This window comes from Gracilinanus agilis, chromosome 6, assembly GCF_016433145.1.
Source record: "Gracilinanus agilis isolate LMUSP501 chromosome 6, AgileGrace, whole genome shotgun sequence".
NCBI classification, from domain to species: Eukaryota; Metazoa; Chordata; class Mammalia; order Didelphimorphia; family Didelphidae; genus Gracilinanus; species Gracilinanus agilis.
In genome coordinates, this window is record NC_058135.1 from 15,518,887 (window position 1) to 15,536,577 (window position 17,691).

Sequence of the window (17,691 nt, forward strand, 5' to 3'; positions counted from 1 at the left end):
TCTCAATCCAAATTCTCTCCCACCTTCCTTCCTGCTTGAGATGACAAGCAATCTGATATAAGAATAAGCACTTTTTTCATTCATTCATTTATTCTCCTCATATCCAGTATGGTTCATCTTCTATCCAGACTGACTGTTGAAGACTTATAAACTATTGGACCTGCTTTACAGGCTGTCCATCCAACTGCCTATCAAAGGCTGTACAACAGACATATTTTATCCGTTTGGTTTTCCCTTGTGTGGATCATGGTTAACTTTGGAAAGAATAGCTTTAATTGAGTGATGAGATTGGAAGCCATATTATAAGGGTCCAGCAAAGTGTGTGAGAAGTACATGGGATTGTTTCCACCCCACCCCCCCCAGAATCTGGCTATAAAAGAGAGGAGAGATATAGAACTTGAGAGGATGGTTTGGTCAGATGAGTACTTTTTAAGAAATGAGGGAGACCAAAGGATGGAGTGAATGGAATGAAAAAGTATGGAAAGCTTTCTATCACTAGTGCTGGAAGGAGTTACACATTGAGATCACAGATTCATCAAAGTGTAGCATGAATTTATAAATTCATTTTCAAATTACTGATATTTTTGCTATATTGCCTCGACTTCCCTATAAGTACTTGATTTCTAGAGAAATCATTTAATACTTATCTTTATATGTGTCTCCTACATCTTAGAATAAGTGTTTGTCTTGACTGTAATTGTACTTGTGTTCCTGATTCTATCAGTTTCTTCAAGATTTGGTTAGTAGTAAAGGAAGTTCACCCCATGTCCAATTGCCCTGCTTTCATCACTTGGCAGCTCGGTACAACAGGTGGGATAGCTGCTGCTAGTGAAAGAGAACTTTTTTTTTCCTGGTTGAGCTCCCTCTCTAACCTGCCATTGCTGGAAAGACACAATCCCAGCCTGGGTAATGAGTGCCTCTCACTCTCCTCTGCTAAGTTTTGTTTCCTTTGCTTTTTCCTCTTTGCTTTGACGCCTGTTGCCTTTACAAGGCCGACCCATCATCCCTGTTATGCTCTTCCCAACAGGCAAGTGCCCTCACCCACCCAAGACCTGACCTTCTAAGGTGGAGGCAGTGGTGGCAGAGGGGGAGGCTGTGGTGGCGGCGGTGGCCCCAGCACCCTCTGCACTCAGGTTACTTTCAGCCTCAATTTTCATTCGCTCATACTCTCTCATTCTAGCCAATGCTTGGTCCAAGTGGATCACGGTGTTGCCTGCATTGGGAACAGACACACGTTTTAAAAGGCTGCTTCTGCTTTTTTATCTATCAGACTTCTAGAAATGCGTGACTAAAAATGATGCCTGTGCTGAGGAAGAACTGACTGAGATAAAAAAGAACATCCTCCAAGTGAAACAAACATAACTACTAGGGAAAGAAAAAAAAGGAATGAAAAGATAGCAAAGGAGAGGCAGCATGACTGACATGAGATGAATGGGAAGTCTCAGAGCCTCAGTCAGACAGGCAGCTCTCTAATGCTCTGCTGTGAGCATGTGCATTGGTGGAGGGTGTGCTCTTAGGGAAGTTCCCCAATGAAATCATGGGTCCACTCTCCACCACCCCTTCCTTTGTGGTAAAGGTAACATGGGCACTAACCATGATCTCAACAGTCCATATGTGTAAAGTGCTTGAAGGTTTGCAAAATGGTTCATCCATGTTTGCCTCTGACCCACAGGACAATAAGCTTATGTGGTAGACGCTATTATAGGGCCCATTTTTCAGATCAGAAAGCTGAGGATCAAAAGGGAAAGTGACTTGCCCAGGGTCACACAGATAATAAATTTAGGAGACAGAAAGACAGGAACCAAACCCTGGGCTTCCAGTCCAGTCCTCTGTTGCCTGGACCATACTGCTTCTGAAGAGGAAAGAAGGCCTCAGAATGAGGACTCAAACCCCACTCACTAATGTGCCTACTACTGATGGAAGGATTCCAGGGCAATGTAAAGCAGAAGAACAGTTAGTTAGCCCCACAGCTCCTATGGGGACAGAGGGGCCAAACTGTGGGAGCACCTAGGAGTGGGTTAAGGGGAAAGGCAGGGCTTGCTGAAGGGAGACTTGTTGGTGCTCAAAGAATCTCCCATTTCAGCAGAGGGTGAACCCCTTGTTAGAGGGGACATGATCTAATAGCTGTCAGGAGAAATTCTTAACATGAAGAAAAATCTTGTGGGCAGCCTGGGTTTTGTTTTTCCCAATTAGAAACTGAATAAATATGGGATCTTGGCTTCCTATTTGGTTATACATTCTCCCTTCTATCTAGATATCCGTACAATGTCTAGGTTTCCCACAACAGTCCCAAGATCCTAGTCTCACTTTTCCAGAGACTCCTGTGACACAAGAATCTCTGGGTAGAGGATGATAATAATAATAATAATAGCAGCTAGGATTTCTATAACACCTATGTGCAAGGCACTATGCTGGAATGTATTTATAAACTGCAGTGTATTTATAAATATCTTATTTGATCCTCTCAGTGACCATGGAAATCCATTAAATGCTATTTTGATTCCCATTTTATAGACGAGGAGACTGAGGCAAACAGGGTTAAGTGACTTTGCCTACGGTCACACAGCTAGTATGTATTTGAGGCTGTATTTGAAGTCAGGTGTTCTTGCCTCCAGGCCCAACCTAGCTGTTTTGGTAGATTATGGCTAATGACAGGAAGGATTCTCAGTTTTTCCTATCTTTATTTTTAAACCAAGCACAGGACCCAAGTCAGACCTTTCAGGCCAAGGCTCAACAAAGGCAAGACTCTGATTGACTATGACATTTCACAACTTTATCCTAGGTTTCAGTTTCATTCAAAACCAGACATGAACAGCCTGGGTTAGGCAAGCCCTAAGCAAATGAGTGTTCATGAGGTCTCTCCATCTCCTTTCTCCCTCCACATCCAGGCATGTGCCAAGGCTCCCCAATTCTGCCCCCCACAACTGTTCTTGTATTTATTATTCTGCCACACCTCTCAGGGCTGCAACCTCCCAAGTATACTGTAGTAACAGTTCCTTTACAACGTTTAATTGTTCATGGGTATTAATTTTCTCTGCCTCCCCCTCCTTCCTCAGCTAAAAAAGAAGAGAAATAAAGGTCTCCTATTCCATCTGCAGAGTCTGGCCCCATAGATGCCACGCCTTCTTTGGTGTTCTGAGTCCATCACCACCTTGGCACAAGGTTACAGGCAGCCCCTCTGGCATCACGACTGGTCACAGGCCTGACCAGAGTCCTAAAACAAGGGCCTACTAAGTGGTCTCGCAGCCTGCAGTCTCTCTGTCACCCTGCCCACAGTGGCTCCAGTGATTTTCCTTCAGGGCAGGTTAGGCCCCTGCCTACTCACTCCAGGGGCTCCCTACTGCCTCCAGGATACACTCCTAAGCTGGGCCTGTGAAGCTGGATCCGCTCCCTTCACACCTTCTAGATTTCAGCTCAACCTGAGCACTTGTGGATCCTTAATGCTTTGGCATGGGCTGCCGTCTGTCCCCTTTCCCTGGACTGTTCTCTTTCCTCACCTCTGCCTTTTGGAAGGCCTTGTTTCTTGCAAAGTTAAACCCAAGGTTGGGGAGAGGGTAGGGAGGTATGCTTTCCTGATTACCCTTCTCCTTCCCCCTCCCCAATTACCCTCTACAGACCTTGTATCGGTTTCCCCTTTTACTTGCTTCCCTTGATAGGACAGCAGGGCAGGGCAGAGATGGCGTTGTTCGTGTCTTTGTATCTCAAGCTCCTGGCCAAGTCACTGGCACAGATAGTCTAGTGCTTAGTAAATACTCACGCACTGCTTAGTGTTTGGCTCCCTGTTCTCTTTCTTACAAGTGCCTCTGAAATGAGGCCGGACACTAGTACTCTATGGCCATAAAGAGCTTCCTTCATCAAAATCCTTTGGGGAAAGCCAAAATATTCTCTTCTGGGAATGTCATTGCACCTCCAGTCAACTGGAAAGGGGCTGGTCACCCCTGAGTTTTCTCCAATTTGTATCCTGTGCCCCAGAAGAGCCTGTTTCTAAAGTCTGACCTCCTAACATCTGTAATCTTACATCTGGAATAAGGAGAAGGAGGCAAGAGCCATGGAGTCTGGGCCTGGCTTGGCAGCAAACTGGCTGTGGGGCCTTGGGCAAGTCTCTTCCTATCTCTGGGCCTCAGGTTCTTCTAGTGATGGTGAATGATGGTAGAGAAATGAGAGGGTTTTTGGTTCAATTTGGTTTCAAATTCCAGCTGTGATTGTGACTTGGGTGACATCCCATCAGTCAAACAAGCCTCCCTAGGGTTTGGGTGCTTTGACTGCAACATGAGGGGGACAGATAAGATGACTCAAGTCTAGGAAATCTTAACACATCTACTTACCAAGGTCATCAGTGGCAAAGGGCTCAAAATTAGATGATGTAGACAGAGTACTGGCGTTATCAGCGTCATTTCGCTCACTCATTTTACATGTTTCTCTTTCGAAATTCTTCTCAAAAGTTTCCTAAGATATAAAATAAAGAAAAAGGCAAATGTTCTGATTTCCAAAGCAATGTGACTGTTGGGATTAAGTTTCCAGCTACAGTTTGCTGAATTAGGCCAGTGCTAGGATTACATCTGTACTTTGGGAAGGGTCAGCTGGATACTGGGGCAGAGACTCATGGAAAGGTAACTAATGAGCATCCCAACGCAACAGGCTAGGCATGAGAAAATGAGGGGCTGCGCCAGGATAGTGGCAGCATCAGAGAAGAGCTCTTGGCAAATGACTGGACATGGAGAGGCTGAATAAGCAAATAAGGCTGACACTTAGCCTGTAAGCTCAAGTCAGGGAGAGGAGAGGGTTTAGGGGCAATAACAATGGTTCAATTGTGAAAGTGCTCAATTTAATGTCTAGGCGACATTCAGTTTGAGATGAAGGCAGCTGGAGATGAAAACAGTGGTCAGGAGAGAAGTTAGGGCTGGACAAATCAATCTAAGAAACATCTGCATAGAGATGACAGTTGAATCCATGTGGCCTGATGAGCCCCACCAATTGAAGAAGAGAGCGAAAAGAGGCCCAGGACAGAAGCTGGGGGTGGGAGTACTCATGGATAGCAGAAGAGGCCTAGAAGAGAATGTAGTCAAGGAGACAGAGAAGAGTGGTCAGAGACTCAGAGGGAGACCCAGGCAAGAGGGGTATCCTGAAAACCTAGAGAGAAGAAAGTGTCAATGAGGACGGGGTCATCAATAGTAGCAGTGTTCTACAAAGGGAACGGGGTCAAGGAGAATGAGGACTGAAAACAGGCCATTGGTTTTGACAACAAGATCACTGGTAACCATGGATAGGGCAGTTTAAGTGGAAGGATAAGGTTGGAAGCCATAGTGTAGAGGATTAAAAAGAGTCAGAGGAGAGGAAGTGAAGCACCACTGTATATACAGCCTTCTCAAGTTTAGTCATGTAAAGGAGGAGCTATGAACAACATAATATAGCTAGAAGAGATGGATGGGTCAGTGGGGGAAATGTGGCCTCCCTGTAGGCAGTAGGGAAGGAGCCAGGAAAGAAGGAAAAATAAAAGAGAAGTGAGTGAGGATGACCTGGTGGCAGACACTCTGTCAGAGGAGATAGGATGAAGAGATCAAGAAGAGGTTGCCTACCAGGCATGAATATGGAGCCCCAGGGTCGGCTAGGAGAAAGCCAGAGAAGACCTGTCTGGTTAGACGGATTGCTTTCTATGGGAATGGGCTGTGGAGGGCTATGGAGGGCATTAAAAGCTAAATTGCTACAGGACTTGGAATCTGACACCAGAGCATTGCTTGTTCACCTTTTTTGTGACATGGAGCCCTTGAGCAGTCTGGAGAAGCCCAGAGACTCCATTCCCAGAGCCACTGTTTTAAAGGCATATAATACATAAGATGACAGAGGAAACAAATTATATCCAAATGCAGGTACCAAAATATTTTTTAAAAACCCACACATATTCATGAGCCACAGGTTAAGAAACCTTTTCCCAGAGGCAACAGGAAACTAATGGAGTTGACTAAACTGCATGGATCTGTGCTAAAACTTCAGAAGATTACTTTGACAGAAGAGTGAAAGATGGATTGGAAAGAGAAGAGGCTTGAGGTCAGGAGACCAATTAGGAGGATGCCACAGTTATCTTGATGAGAGATGAGGAGGGCCTAACAGCTGTGAGTGGAGAAAAGGGGCCGTATGCGGAGGTAGAAATGGCAAGATTTGGTAAATGACTGGGAATGTGACATGAGAGAGAGGGAAGAGTCCAGGAGAATTCCACACTGTGAACCTAAATCACTAGAAGAATGAGGAGGCTTTTGTCTGTGATGGGAGCTAATAGAGGGAGAAAAGGGCAGTACAGATGAGCCTGCCAAAGAGATGAAGGAGGAAGAACAGTGGATATAGTGCTAGGCCTGGAGTTTATATAGAAGGTTTATTGAGTTAAAATGGCCAAGTACAGGGTCTTGGAAGGGAAAATGAAGTCAGAGCAAGGTAAATGGCCTGCTAAGAAAGTATTATGGGATGGAGGGACTGGAGGTAGCAGTAAGGGTAAAGAATAGGCTTAAGAAAGCAGAGGCAGAGGGCCAGAAGAAATGGCAGATGAACTCTTTTCCTGGACAACCGTGTGCTCCATTTGTCTGCCTCAAGGCTCTCGGGTACACGTCCTAAGCTCAATGTACTTTCTCATTTCAACGTGGTGATCAAGCTGTCCCCCTGAGTACATAGCCCATAACTGAACACTGCTATCTTTGGAGAAATGATAATGACTTTAGAATACTAATACTAATTAGCATTTTGAGAGATTGTCTGGTGTAGTGGATATAGCCAGGCTTGAAGTCAACAAGATTGGCATTGAGACTTGTCTCTAACACATATTAGCTGTGTGGCCCCTTGGGCAAATTACTTACTGCCTAATGCCTTTGCTCTGTGCAGATCTTATTAAAGTCCAGAATAACTGGCCCAAAATTACTCAAGCTGCTTATTCACAGGCTTGGACCAAAAAAGGAAATAAACAATTCTACAATTCTGACTTTTTACCCATTGGTCTGTGATTTTAATAAGGTAGGTACTTCTTGTGTGTAGGTTATCCCCGGAATTGCTTGGCAGCCTATTTGTCTTCTCCATTTCACAGGGACCCACCATCACAGAGTCTAACTCAGAGAATATATGCATTAAGAAGACAGATCTTTCTGCTAGAGAGCTTTGTGGGCCTACTAAAAAGCATATCACACTTCTCAAAAGCTGCCATCCAGCATATTCTCTTCCTTTCTGTCATCTTGGGCAACCACTAGTCCATCCATTTGAAGGGCTAATCCCAGAGACATGTATCTAGGCATTCCATTTTTATTTGATGGGTGGTCACGGTGATTTTTTAGAGTGATCACAGATTTCTCCCTATTCCCTTTTTGTCACTTCATCAGCTACCAGGTGTTTTGTTATGGTCTCTTGGATGATCCAATCTCCCGCCTCCTTGCATTGGCACTGGCCATCCCTCAAGCCTACAAAGCTTTCTCCCATCACCTCAACCCCTGGGAAGTCTCTGGTGGCCTTCAAAGCTCAACTCAAACTCAGCCTTTTCCCAATATCCCAGCCAGGAAAGTTCTCCCTCCTCAAATTTCCCTAGTAATCCTTTTGCATACATGTAAGGGCTTTGGTTAGAACAGAAACAGTCTGAAGGCAGGGACTGTTTCACTTTTGCCTTGGTATCCCCCTAGAGGCTAGTAGGTTTTTAATCATGCTTCTATCAGGATTGGTTCTGAGCACACTACCACTAGAGAAACATCTGTATGAGACCAGCTTTCTGGTTTTCTCCCCTAATACTTCTGGTTCACTTTGCCTCTTTACACACCAAGGTCAGACTCTTTTCTGCACAGGGTGGTGCTGGGTAAAAACCTGTGGCCTGGCTAGCAGCTAAGACCTCCTGATCAGCCAGCCCTGTGACTTCCCTCTCCAGTTCTTTGTAATGTGAGGGGTTTGAAACAGGTATTCCTGACAATACCTCCCAGCTCTGAAGAGCTGAGGAAGAGCCAGCTCATTCAGGTTCATTCTGGTCTGGAGTCACCATCTACTTGTGTCTACTGCTAACTGTACTAAGTCAATGGGCAAAAGCTCCAAAAGCAATCTTACTTCTTAACTGCTGACAAGTCCCTTTCTGACAAGTGAATGAGTATAAATCAACAAAGGGAACCTAAATTCAGGCTAAAAAAGGGAAATGTACTTTCAGAGTCTAATTACATTGAAGATAAAACAACATACATTTTAGTGTGTTCACAAAAAGAGGTAAAATCGGTTGGTGCAAATATACCATAGACAGAAAAGACACCTACACTGTATTAAACATTAAAAGCTTACATCATCAGTAGTGGCAAGGCTTTCACTGGGAGTAAGTTCTGAGTTTGAGGCTATCCAAGTAGCAGAATTCACTGATTTGGCATTTTCACCGCCTTTTTCATTACTCTCAGAAATATGCCTGTTGACTATGTCCTAGACAAAGAAATAAGGCAGTTAATTACTTCTATAATAAGAATTTATTGTTAATAAATAACAAAGTACTATTTTCTCAATGTTTCAGTATATTGTACTTAAATGTACTAGCCATTTTGAAACGAGACAATAAGAGCAATAGGGTTTCAGAAGAGATTTACGCTAAGGGCAAAATGTTCAGCTATATCACTCTTTCCCAACTAACTCCAAAGACACTACAGAAGCAATAAATTAGCCACAAAGTACAGAGCAAACAGAAAGGGGAACATTTGCCAACAGGTTAGGCTTCAGTACAGACACACAGAGAAAAAGAGGCCTTTCTTTACCTGTAATGCATATAGCGCCCTCTGCCGCAAATAGTCTGTGTTCAGTAGCTGCAGTTCATGGAAAAGCTCAATGAGAAAATGAGGACGGGACTCATTTTGAGAAATCAACGTTGCTACTTCGGAATAAATAGTATCCCTCAAAGCTTCAAACATAGAAAAATCACTTCCAGTTTCTGGAAGACAGAAAAAAATCAGATAATCAAAACTGATGAACCATTGGACACTTCCTGCACCTCCAGCGACAATATTAGCTTTTAACAGCAGCTTTTGTGTACTTTCATGCCCTTTTGAGCTCAGAATCAAGAGACCATTGAAATGACAAACCAGTGTCCTCAGTGTTCAACGAAGGTGCCTCAAATCTGTGATATATGGAAGATGGGCTAAATCCTCATTTCTTCACAAATGTTTGTGTATTTTATAATAAAATTTAACGGAAACTTTAATCGGTACACCGATGAGATGAAATATGACACATGCGTTGGTTTTCTGCAAGTCTGCTCAGAGATCATCTCGACAGAAATAGTTCATTTTGTGGTAGTGATGGACTCTTCCAAGGCAACAATGTATTCATCCCTAAAGTTATGGGATTTTTGAGTTGGACCATGTCCTTTTAAATTGGCACATGTGTGAGCACAAACACGCACACACATACAATAGTTTATTTCTTCCCATCCATTAGTAACAATAGCTTTACTTTTTATCTTGGTTAACTAATTTTTATACTAATGTAAACCTACAATTGAGGGTGTATGTGGCCTGCTCACCCCTCTTAAGACTTAGAATTCTAGGGTTCAAGATGGGTGAGGAATGTAGTCTTTCTGATTCCTGGAGCCCATCTTCTGATAGCTATAGTTGCTTTACCCTAATGTGTTCAGTTTCTCGCTTCTCTAGGTCCTACTCAATTGTTCTTCTCTGCTCTCTGATGTGTGAAAACAACCCTCTTATTTCTTCCATTGATTGTTGTTAGGCAACTATAAAGCATTAAAAGCCTGGAAGGAAATTTTCTCTTTTAAATATAACAAAGACACTTGCAAAAGCCCTCTAAAAGTTGACAACCTTGTATGATCGGTTTGCTGTTGGTTTCCACTGGAGATATTAGGTATCTCCAAGGAACAGAAATAAATGAAAAGATACTTTACAATCATAAACATTTAGGAATCAGGAATAAATCTAAATTAGAATCCCTGGGAAATTATGCTTTAAATACTTCCAGAGCACAAGCTAAATAAAACACTACCTGCTGAAAATGTCAAGCTGGAAACTATACCTCCATGCATACTCTCACACCCATACACATATGTGCATGCACATATACACCCCATATACTTGTAAACACATACATACTCCCATGCGTGTGCACATGTATAAATACACTGTCGTTTCACCAAGTGAAAAATGACAAATGAATAACAGTAACTTAAATTAGAAAACTATCAGATTCCTGAAATGCAGCATGTTTTTGCTCTTTAATTTTTTAATCCTATACCGGCCCACAAATACGTTACACTACACCTAAAAGAGTGTGACTTTATAGCAATGCGTTTGAGATGAGAATTTAGGACAAGAGATATTTTTTCCCCCAGAAATTGAAACTAAGCAATTGGTGTATTACCTGGTGCTTCATTGCATGCATTTCTGTTAGACTGCTGAAGTATTCTCCTAGCATGTGCTGTAGGGAAAGGGGGGAGGGACAGATACAGTGATGAACACAAAATGTGTATGAGTAGTAAACACAGGGTTTATCTATGAATCACTGGATAAAGAAATGAAACAAAACAAAAACCTTTTTTTAAAGTTGCTTTTGAGTCCAAAAGGGAAATTTTTTCAGTTTTACTCATTTTAAATTCTTCACCATATAAAGGAATTAAAAGCTCCAAAAAAAAACAACAAACAAACCAGTGACTGATCTGATCAATGAGTTTGACTCTACTTTCCATGTTCAAGGCAGGGCATGAGAAAGAGAAAACTTTCTTTCTGTCCCCTCAAAATCCTCTGCTTTGGCCTTAAAAAAGGCAAGCCATGCCCCCACTTGTCTCTGGAGGTTTCTGGTTAGTTTTGCCAACCACTTGAGAAGGAGGATAACAAGATGTCTAACAAGGAACGGAGAAACAACTCAGGCCCAGGTCAGTTTGAAGAGAGCAAAACCATGGCTTCTTGGAGTTGAAAGGCCTCCAAAAGCCTCTGGTTGAGACTTCAGTTGCATATAAAGAGTTGGGTAGCCAGTCTCTGCTTGAAGCTCTCTCAGAAGGGGGAAGCCTACTCCTCCTTTGGATAGGTCTAACTATTAGAAGTTTTCCTTACTATAAGCCCAAATGGAACTTTACAAAAATGGCCCCTCCCCTTCTCCCCCCAGGGCCTGGTTCTGCTCTTGGATCAGTAGAACACATCTGACCCCAATCACATGCAAAAGTGTTTGAATGTTTGAGGAAGGTTTTCATTTCCCTCCTGTCTCTCCTCCTCTCCTTTCCCATCAAGCTCCACATGGCCTGATTTCAGTGCTTCCTTCCTCTCCCTGGCACTGCCTTTTCTGGATTCCTTCCAGCTTTTCCATGTCCATCTTCTAGCTGGGGTCCCAACACTGACCATGGGGCTTCATGTGGGGGTCTGGTTGGTTGTGCAGAGGACAGTAGGTCTCTCAGGTCCCTAATGTTGTCTCTGTGGCTCCTATCGTGCAATGAAGGACTGTGGCAAGTGGCCTTCCCTGATGGACAGATCCCATTAGGGACGCCCAGGAAGCTCATAGCATCCCCAAGTCCCTAGGGCTTTGTCCGGATGGATGATGTTCTTAGCCATCCTTTCCCCATCTTATATTTCATGTTAGTTCTCTGATTCTTACATAAAATGTGGACCATATGCCACAACCCTTGAGGGAGGAAAAGGACTCAATACTGTAAGGACTGTTACTTGGCAATAATCTACCATAATAAATATATTTGATTTGAGGAACCTACCCCTTTGTGGAGGTGGGAGGTCCACAGGTGTTACACATTACATTGCACATGTTTTCAGACTTCTTCAATGTATCGAACAGTTGCCCAGACTTTTTTTTAAAAAAAAAAAAACCTCTCTAAAAAACACTGTCATTTGGGAGGGCTCTCTGGGAAGGTAAGGGGAGGGATAAATGGGACACTATAGTAATGTTAAAAAAAAAATCAATAAAAACTTATTTTAAAAATTTCATTGAGGGATGGGGATTGGTGTTAAGAGGATTCTATTATAGGCCACTGAATGAAAATCAGGAAATAGAGGAGTTTGAGAAACATGATTATCAACCTAGCCCAGAAGGAACTCTCATAGTGATGGAATTCTCCTTTATTTGGACATGTGTCTGAGCTCTCTCCTGCATGAAGTAGAACACCAGAGATTTCTCACCTGTGATAATCCCATCCTTCCAAAGGCAGAGGAAGAAATGAGGGAGCAACCATTCCATACTCACAAGGAGGGGTTGGATTCTGAAAAGGGCAGCAATTTTGGGAGGAAAGTGATTGCTCTATCCCAACACAGAAAAGCTGGATGTACAAAGACTTGAAATTTCCCAAATATTAGTCAAGCAAATTTTAGGCAATTCTAGGAAAAGACAAGAAGAATCTAGCCTCTGACCCATGCTGCCTGGGGCTTGAGGTAATAAGGTACAGAGAAGATGCTAACCTACCCAGATAGAAGGAATTTCCTATCCTGAAAATGCAAGGGGCAGGGCTACTACAATGGATGCCAGAGTAGGGGACTCCTCCACTCATTTTGCTTCTCTTTTCTCTGCCTGGAAAGGAAAGGACAGAGAATTCCAAGTCGGTCTGGCCCCTGAGATAATTATGGATTTAAGAAAAGAGCTGTTAGCTGCCCTTGACGAACTCCAGTATCAGAACCAGGTAGGGTACAACTACAGGCAAGAGAAGAAATAGCAGAAGACTGCTTTTTAACCGAGGTTAGCCCAGTGTTTTGCACATGATAGACACTTAATAAATGCTTGCTGAATGGCTGGCTTGCTGAAAAGTATAGGTGTGCATATTCTCCCCATTGTTATCTGACTTGCTAATAGAAATGCTAGCTCTAGAAATAAAACTAGAGAGAAGTTAGAGATAAACACAGGCAAAGAGAAGACAAAATGACTGTGGGAAGATGACAAGATAGTTTACTTAGAAAATTCTGGAAAGTCAGTGAAGAAACTAAGGAAAAGGTTGAATAAATTCAGTAAAGTTAGAGGACCCAGTAAGAAGTATAGTAAAAAACTGGGGAAAATGATGGGAGACACTTGAAAACAACTCCCAAATCCACAAAGTTTAACTATAAAATAGTCTACAGAAATAAAAGAAGCCCAGTAGTCAGACATTCACTGTTCATAATTGGGCCATGCCAACATCATAAAACAAGTTTTGAACAAATGCTTCCTTCCTTCCTATCCATGCTAATTTAGTGCTTTGCCAATCAAACTATCAAAAGTTACTTTGTAGAACCAAACAAATACATTTAAAAATTCATCTGGAATAAAGGAGGGGGGTGGGAAAAAATGAAGGGAGCTTGACATTAGGGAGATCGATCACCAGATCCAAAACCAAACTATGAGAGGTAACGTGCAGCAAAACAAGTTGATATAATTAAAGAACAGTAGAGCCTATCAGGGGAAGAGATTAAAATACTGAGACCTAGAAGAGAACATGGTAGCCCAGTGTTCAATCAATCTAAAAAAACAAAATACTGTAAAGATTCTGAGTCTGATCAACATGGGCAGGAAACAGGTTTAGAATAGCTTATACACTCTGTTATCCTTTAATCTATCCAGGAGCATCATTAAGCACCTACTAAGTGCCAGGGGCAGCACACAAAGATGAAAACCAAATAACTGCCCTCAAGCTCAAGGAGTTTACATTCTATTCAGGGGAGGCAATTTAAGTCTAAGAGTTTACACAAAGTCTGATAACTCCAGTTCAAAACCTCAATGTCAGAAATACAAGATGCTGAAGGTATGGCTAGAAAGCAACACTCATGAAGATGATCACAAGTCCATTGGGTGGCATGATCAGGGTGACATTTGACTAGAGGCATCAAGAGCATCCTGGGAGACACATTTTACAAAGGACACAACCAGCTGAACAAACAGGGAATGTATCAGAAATGTTATCACCTGCAAGGACAACATTTATTTTGCTCTGCCCCTAGGAGGCAGAACCAAAAGACCAGCTGAAGCTTGCTCCAGGGGGAAAAAAAAATTCTTTTCTTCTTTATAGCTAACCAGCAGTTGCAAAATATTCTTACATGAGTTGACCGCCTGAAAGGGAAGCTGGGGACTGAGGGAATATAGGTTGAGGGGTTTAAAGATTAAGGAAGGGAGAACATAAGAGAGGGAAATGAGGCATAGAGACTCAAGGATTCATCAGCATAGCATCCAGCCTGTTGAATGCTATGCTGATGGTATGAGAGCTAACTACAAGTGAAAACATTTTTATTGAAGTTTCAAGGAATGGGGAATGGGAGATAGTTAATCAAACATGTGACATGGTAGAGAATTTAGCATCAATTTGGTAAACGAGATGAAAGAGATGGAGGCTAAGACAATGTAGTAGCCAGCGCCCAGTCCAGGTTCATTTGACCTTTGGACTGCAGGTGTGGGGAGGGGTCAGAATACCACAAGATTTGAGCTCCAGTTCAGTTCAAGGATCCAGATCAATCACGTGAAACATTAGAAATATATCCATAAGTCTGGTACATGAGCACTTTGCTCATAAGAGTCAGCTATTGAATACATCTTTAATACTTTCATGATCTATTCATACCTGGAACCCTACATTCCTCCTTTTGATCTGAGTTGTCCTGAAGTAAATAAGCTCCAAGTAAAGTAAAAAAAGCTCCAAGTAAAAAAAACCTGACAAGTGGGATTCATGGTCAAATGTAGGCTGAGTGAGCTAGCTTCAGGGATCCCATTCAACTTTCTTCTTTTTAACCACAAACCCCAGGCCAGCTAACGGAAATAACGAGCATTTCTAAAGTGCCTTAAGAGTTGCAAAATGCTTTCCAGACAGGATCTCATTTGATCCTTGTAACAACCCTGGCAGGGAGGTGCTTATGATTTCCATTTACACAGTTGAGGAACTCAAGACTGAGAAAGACAATCTGACTTGCCCTGAGTCACAGAGCTACTAAGTGTTGAGGTCAAACTTGAACTCTTCCTGAGGTCTTCTCAGCTCCTAGTCCAATACTCTGTCCATCTAGAGGGCCTCTGACTACTCGCCTCTTTGAGAATGACCTGGCCTGTTTTTTTGGAAAGCATAGCTAATGAGCTTGGCTGAGAACTTTAAAATGCATCAATTGAGAGTCAGATCAGTCAAAGTTTAGAAAAGTGGTGATTACCAATTCTTGGCAAGACTTCATCAAGTGTTGTGCCAGACTGTGCTTCTTTTCTTTTCTGATAGGGTTACTAACCTGCTCATGAGGGGAATCTGTACTCAGGACTTAAGCAAAGTGTCAATTAAGTATTTCACTTCTCTTGAGGGAAAGATGGATGGCTAAGAGCTAGGTGATTACACAATTCAGACAGGTTGGAAGTGGGCTGAATGGCAGGTCACCAGCTTCAGTGCTGGTTATCCTTTTCTCCATGACTTGGTCAAGGGCCAGAGTAACAGCTTACCCAATTTGTCATGGTACAAAGCTGAGAGATGTCCCAGGATTGGGACAACTAACATACTGAAAGCAAACCAGCATCCACAGAGATCTAGATAGGCCACTATCCTGGGCTGCATTTCACAAGATTATGTTTGATAGGATTAAACACGGAGGCCTACAGAAATTCTAAAGATGGAGGTGGTATGGCTCAATTTGACATGGAGCTCAGGGTTTGGAGCTTGAAGAGGGGCTGCAAGTTCAATGGGTGGCAGCAGCAAAAAAAGTGAAGAGTGTCTCAGGCTGCTTAGGAATAAGGAGGTGGTAGGTGAAGTTCTTGGGTCAGATACATGGGAAGGGAAAGTTCTAGCTCTGGGCACCAGCACCTGGAGGTGAGCACCCAGGAGAGTGAAGGGCCCTCCAGGCCACATCCTACGAGGAGAAAGTGAGTGAACTACATACAGATGTGAGTCTGAAGAGGGTCAGGGGTCAGGGTGGTGCCACAAAAGATGATTTATGCAATATCTGAAGAGCAGTCCTGAATAAGAGACTTACTCTGTTTACAAACTTCCATTTTCCAAAATTTGAACAACCAAAAGAGGCACTGGCTGCCCTAGAAGGAGTAAGGCTTCCAAGAGAGACTGGATGAAGATTTATTGGGTCCAATATGGCAGGGAATCTTTTCTGGACAGGAAGGAGCTAGACTCTAGGATTCTATGACTACTTGAGCTACAGCTAGAGGTCTGGAATGCATGGCCTACATTTATCACTTATATGTGTGACCTTGAACAGATCACTTCCCCTGTGTCTCACTTTCCTTGCAAAATAAAGGGCTCAAATGAGATGACTCATAAAGTTTCTCATATCACAGAATGGCTCTAATACTACCACTGCTACTGCAAATAAAATCGAATTACAAAAGGACAGCAGTGAAACTAGCATCTTTCCAGTATCTTTGTGGGAGGGCAAAGCCATTCATTCTCTCCACTCAGAAGTCTGGGAATTGGAAGGCCCCAGAAGGAAGGCTGTCTGTGTAGCAGGTCTAGCACAATGAACTGAGAACTGAGTTTAGCTGGATGAGCTTCTGCCTTATTTTTCCAGATTCTACTGGAGATTTCTTTCCTACCAGGTAGGTAGGCAGACCTTTCTGGATCTCTTTCCCCCGGATCTCAGGCATAAAGTTAGAAGAAATAAAGGACGCTTTTAAAAACCAAGGGCAAGTACACACCAAAGCAGTTATGAATCTCAACTGAACCAAGCTGTGCCAGCCTGGCACAGCAGGTGCTTCTTCTCACCCCCTTACCTGAGGACATCTCTGTTGATCGACTATATTTTATAATTTTTTCCAGCTGCTCATGATTCTTTCTGCTGAATACTTTTGCTGGAACAGGCTCCTCGGTCTGGGCTGCATGCCTGTTCCTACTCTTGCAAGGCTCACACGTACTAGACATACTGGCACTTTCATACCCTTAAGTGAAAAAAGGGACAATTGTTGTCATCAGGTGTGACGGGCTCAGCTGAAATCCTTACTCATGTTTATAAGTCATTTTGATAGTCAATGCAATCAAAAGGAGGGGAGAATGGGCCCCAAGGATTAGGCAGGTCAGGTCAAAAGAAATAGGCAGGGTGAGAAATTAGCACCTACACTCAGGTGTCTGTTTACCCAGTAAGATTACAGGCAAGAATCGTGGGTGGGAAAGACTTTCATTATGGTTCTTAGAAAACAGCCACAGAAAACAGTGGAAATAAGACTCATTCTGCTGGTCTTGAGCCTCTCCAGGGCCCCCACAAAGAATGGAGTTGGGGATGGAGCGATAGTAGGTTTTTAACAGTAGCTTATTTTTTTATCTAGATTTAGTCTTAGTCCATAATCTTAATTCTAAATCTGTCAATAATAACATGCAAATTGAAATGACTGGAAAACACCTTAAGGCCTACTGTTAAAGACAAACCATCAAAATGTTCAGGGTCTTTGTGGCCCTAAATCCCAATGACTAATGTCCTGGTTATCTTGCTGGCTCTGGCATTACTAAGCTTTGTTCAATTTGTCTCCGGATCTTCCTCCTCACCTATCACGAATACACAGCGTCTCCCCTTTAGGCTGGATTATTCTGTTTCCTCTCTGGTCTTTCCCTTTCCAGGACATCTTTCCCAGAGCTGCCAAAAATCAGCTTCCTAAGATCCACGTCTGACTAATCAAAAGCTTTATTTTCCTTCTGCCTTCAGACTAATCCCAAAATCCTTTGGTTGGCACTGAAAGCCCTTTCCAACTTTCCTACCTAATGTTATTGCATAGTCCTGGCCTTCATTGATGCCTCAATGCAGTGAGGTGTATTGAGGTGTATTTACTGGCTCT

The 17,691-nt window shown here is 42.9% G+C and overlaps 1 protein-coding gene across 1 annotated transcript in view; it reads right to left on the minus strand.

The window, feature by feature from the left end:
• PCM1 (pericentriolar material 1) overlaps positions 1-17,691 on the minus strand; it is a 105,024-nt gene that overhangs the window by 15,290 nt on the left and 72,043 nt on the right. Inside the window, exons 24-28 of the mRNA XM_044681276.1 lie at positions 16,639-16,803; positions 8,745-8,917; positions 8,287-8,418; positions 4,326-4,446; positions 1,058-1,213 (exon numbers count right to left, since the gene is read on the minus strand). Coding sequence (XP_044537211.1) covers positions 1,058-1,213; positions 4,326-4,446; positions 8,287-8,418; positions 8,745-8,917; positions 16,639-16,803 — 747 coding nt within the window. The remainder of the gene's footprint in view (positions 1-1,057; positions 1,214-4,325; positions 4,447-8,286; positions 8,419-8,744; positions 8,918-16,638; positions 16,804-17,691) is intronic.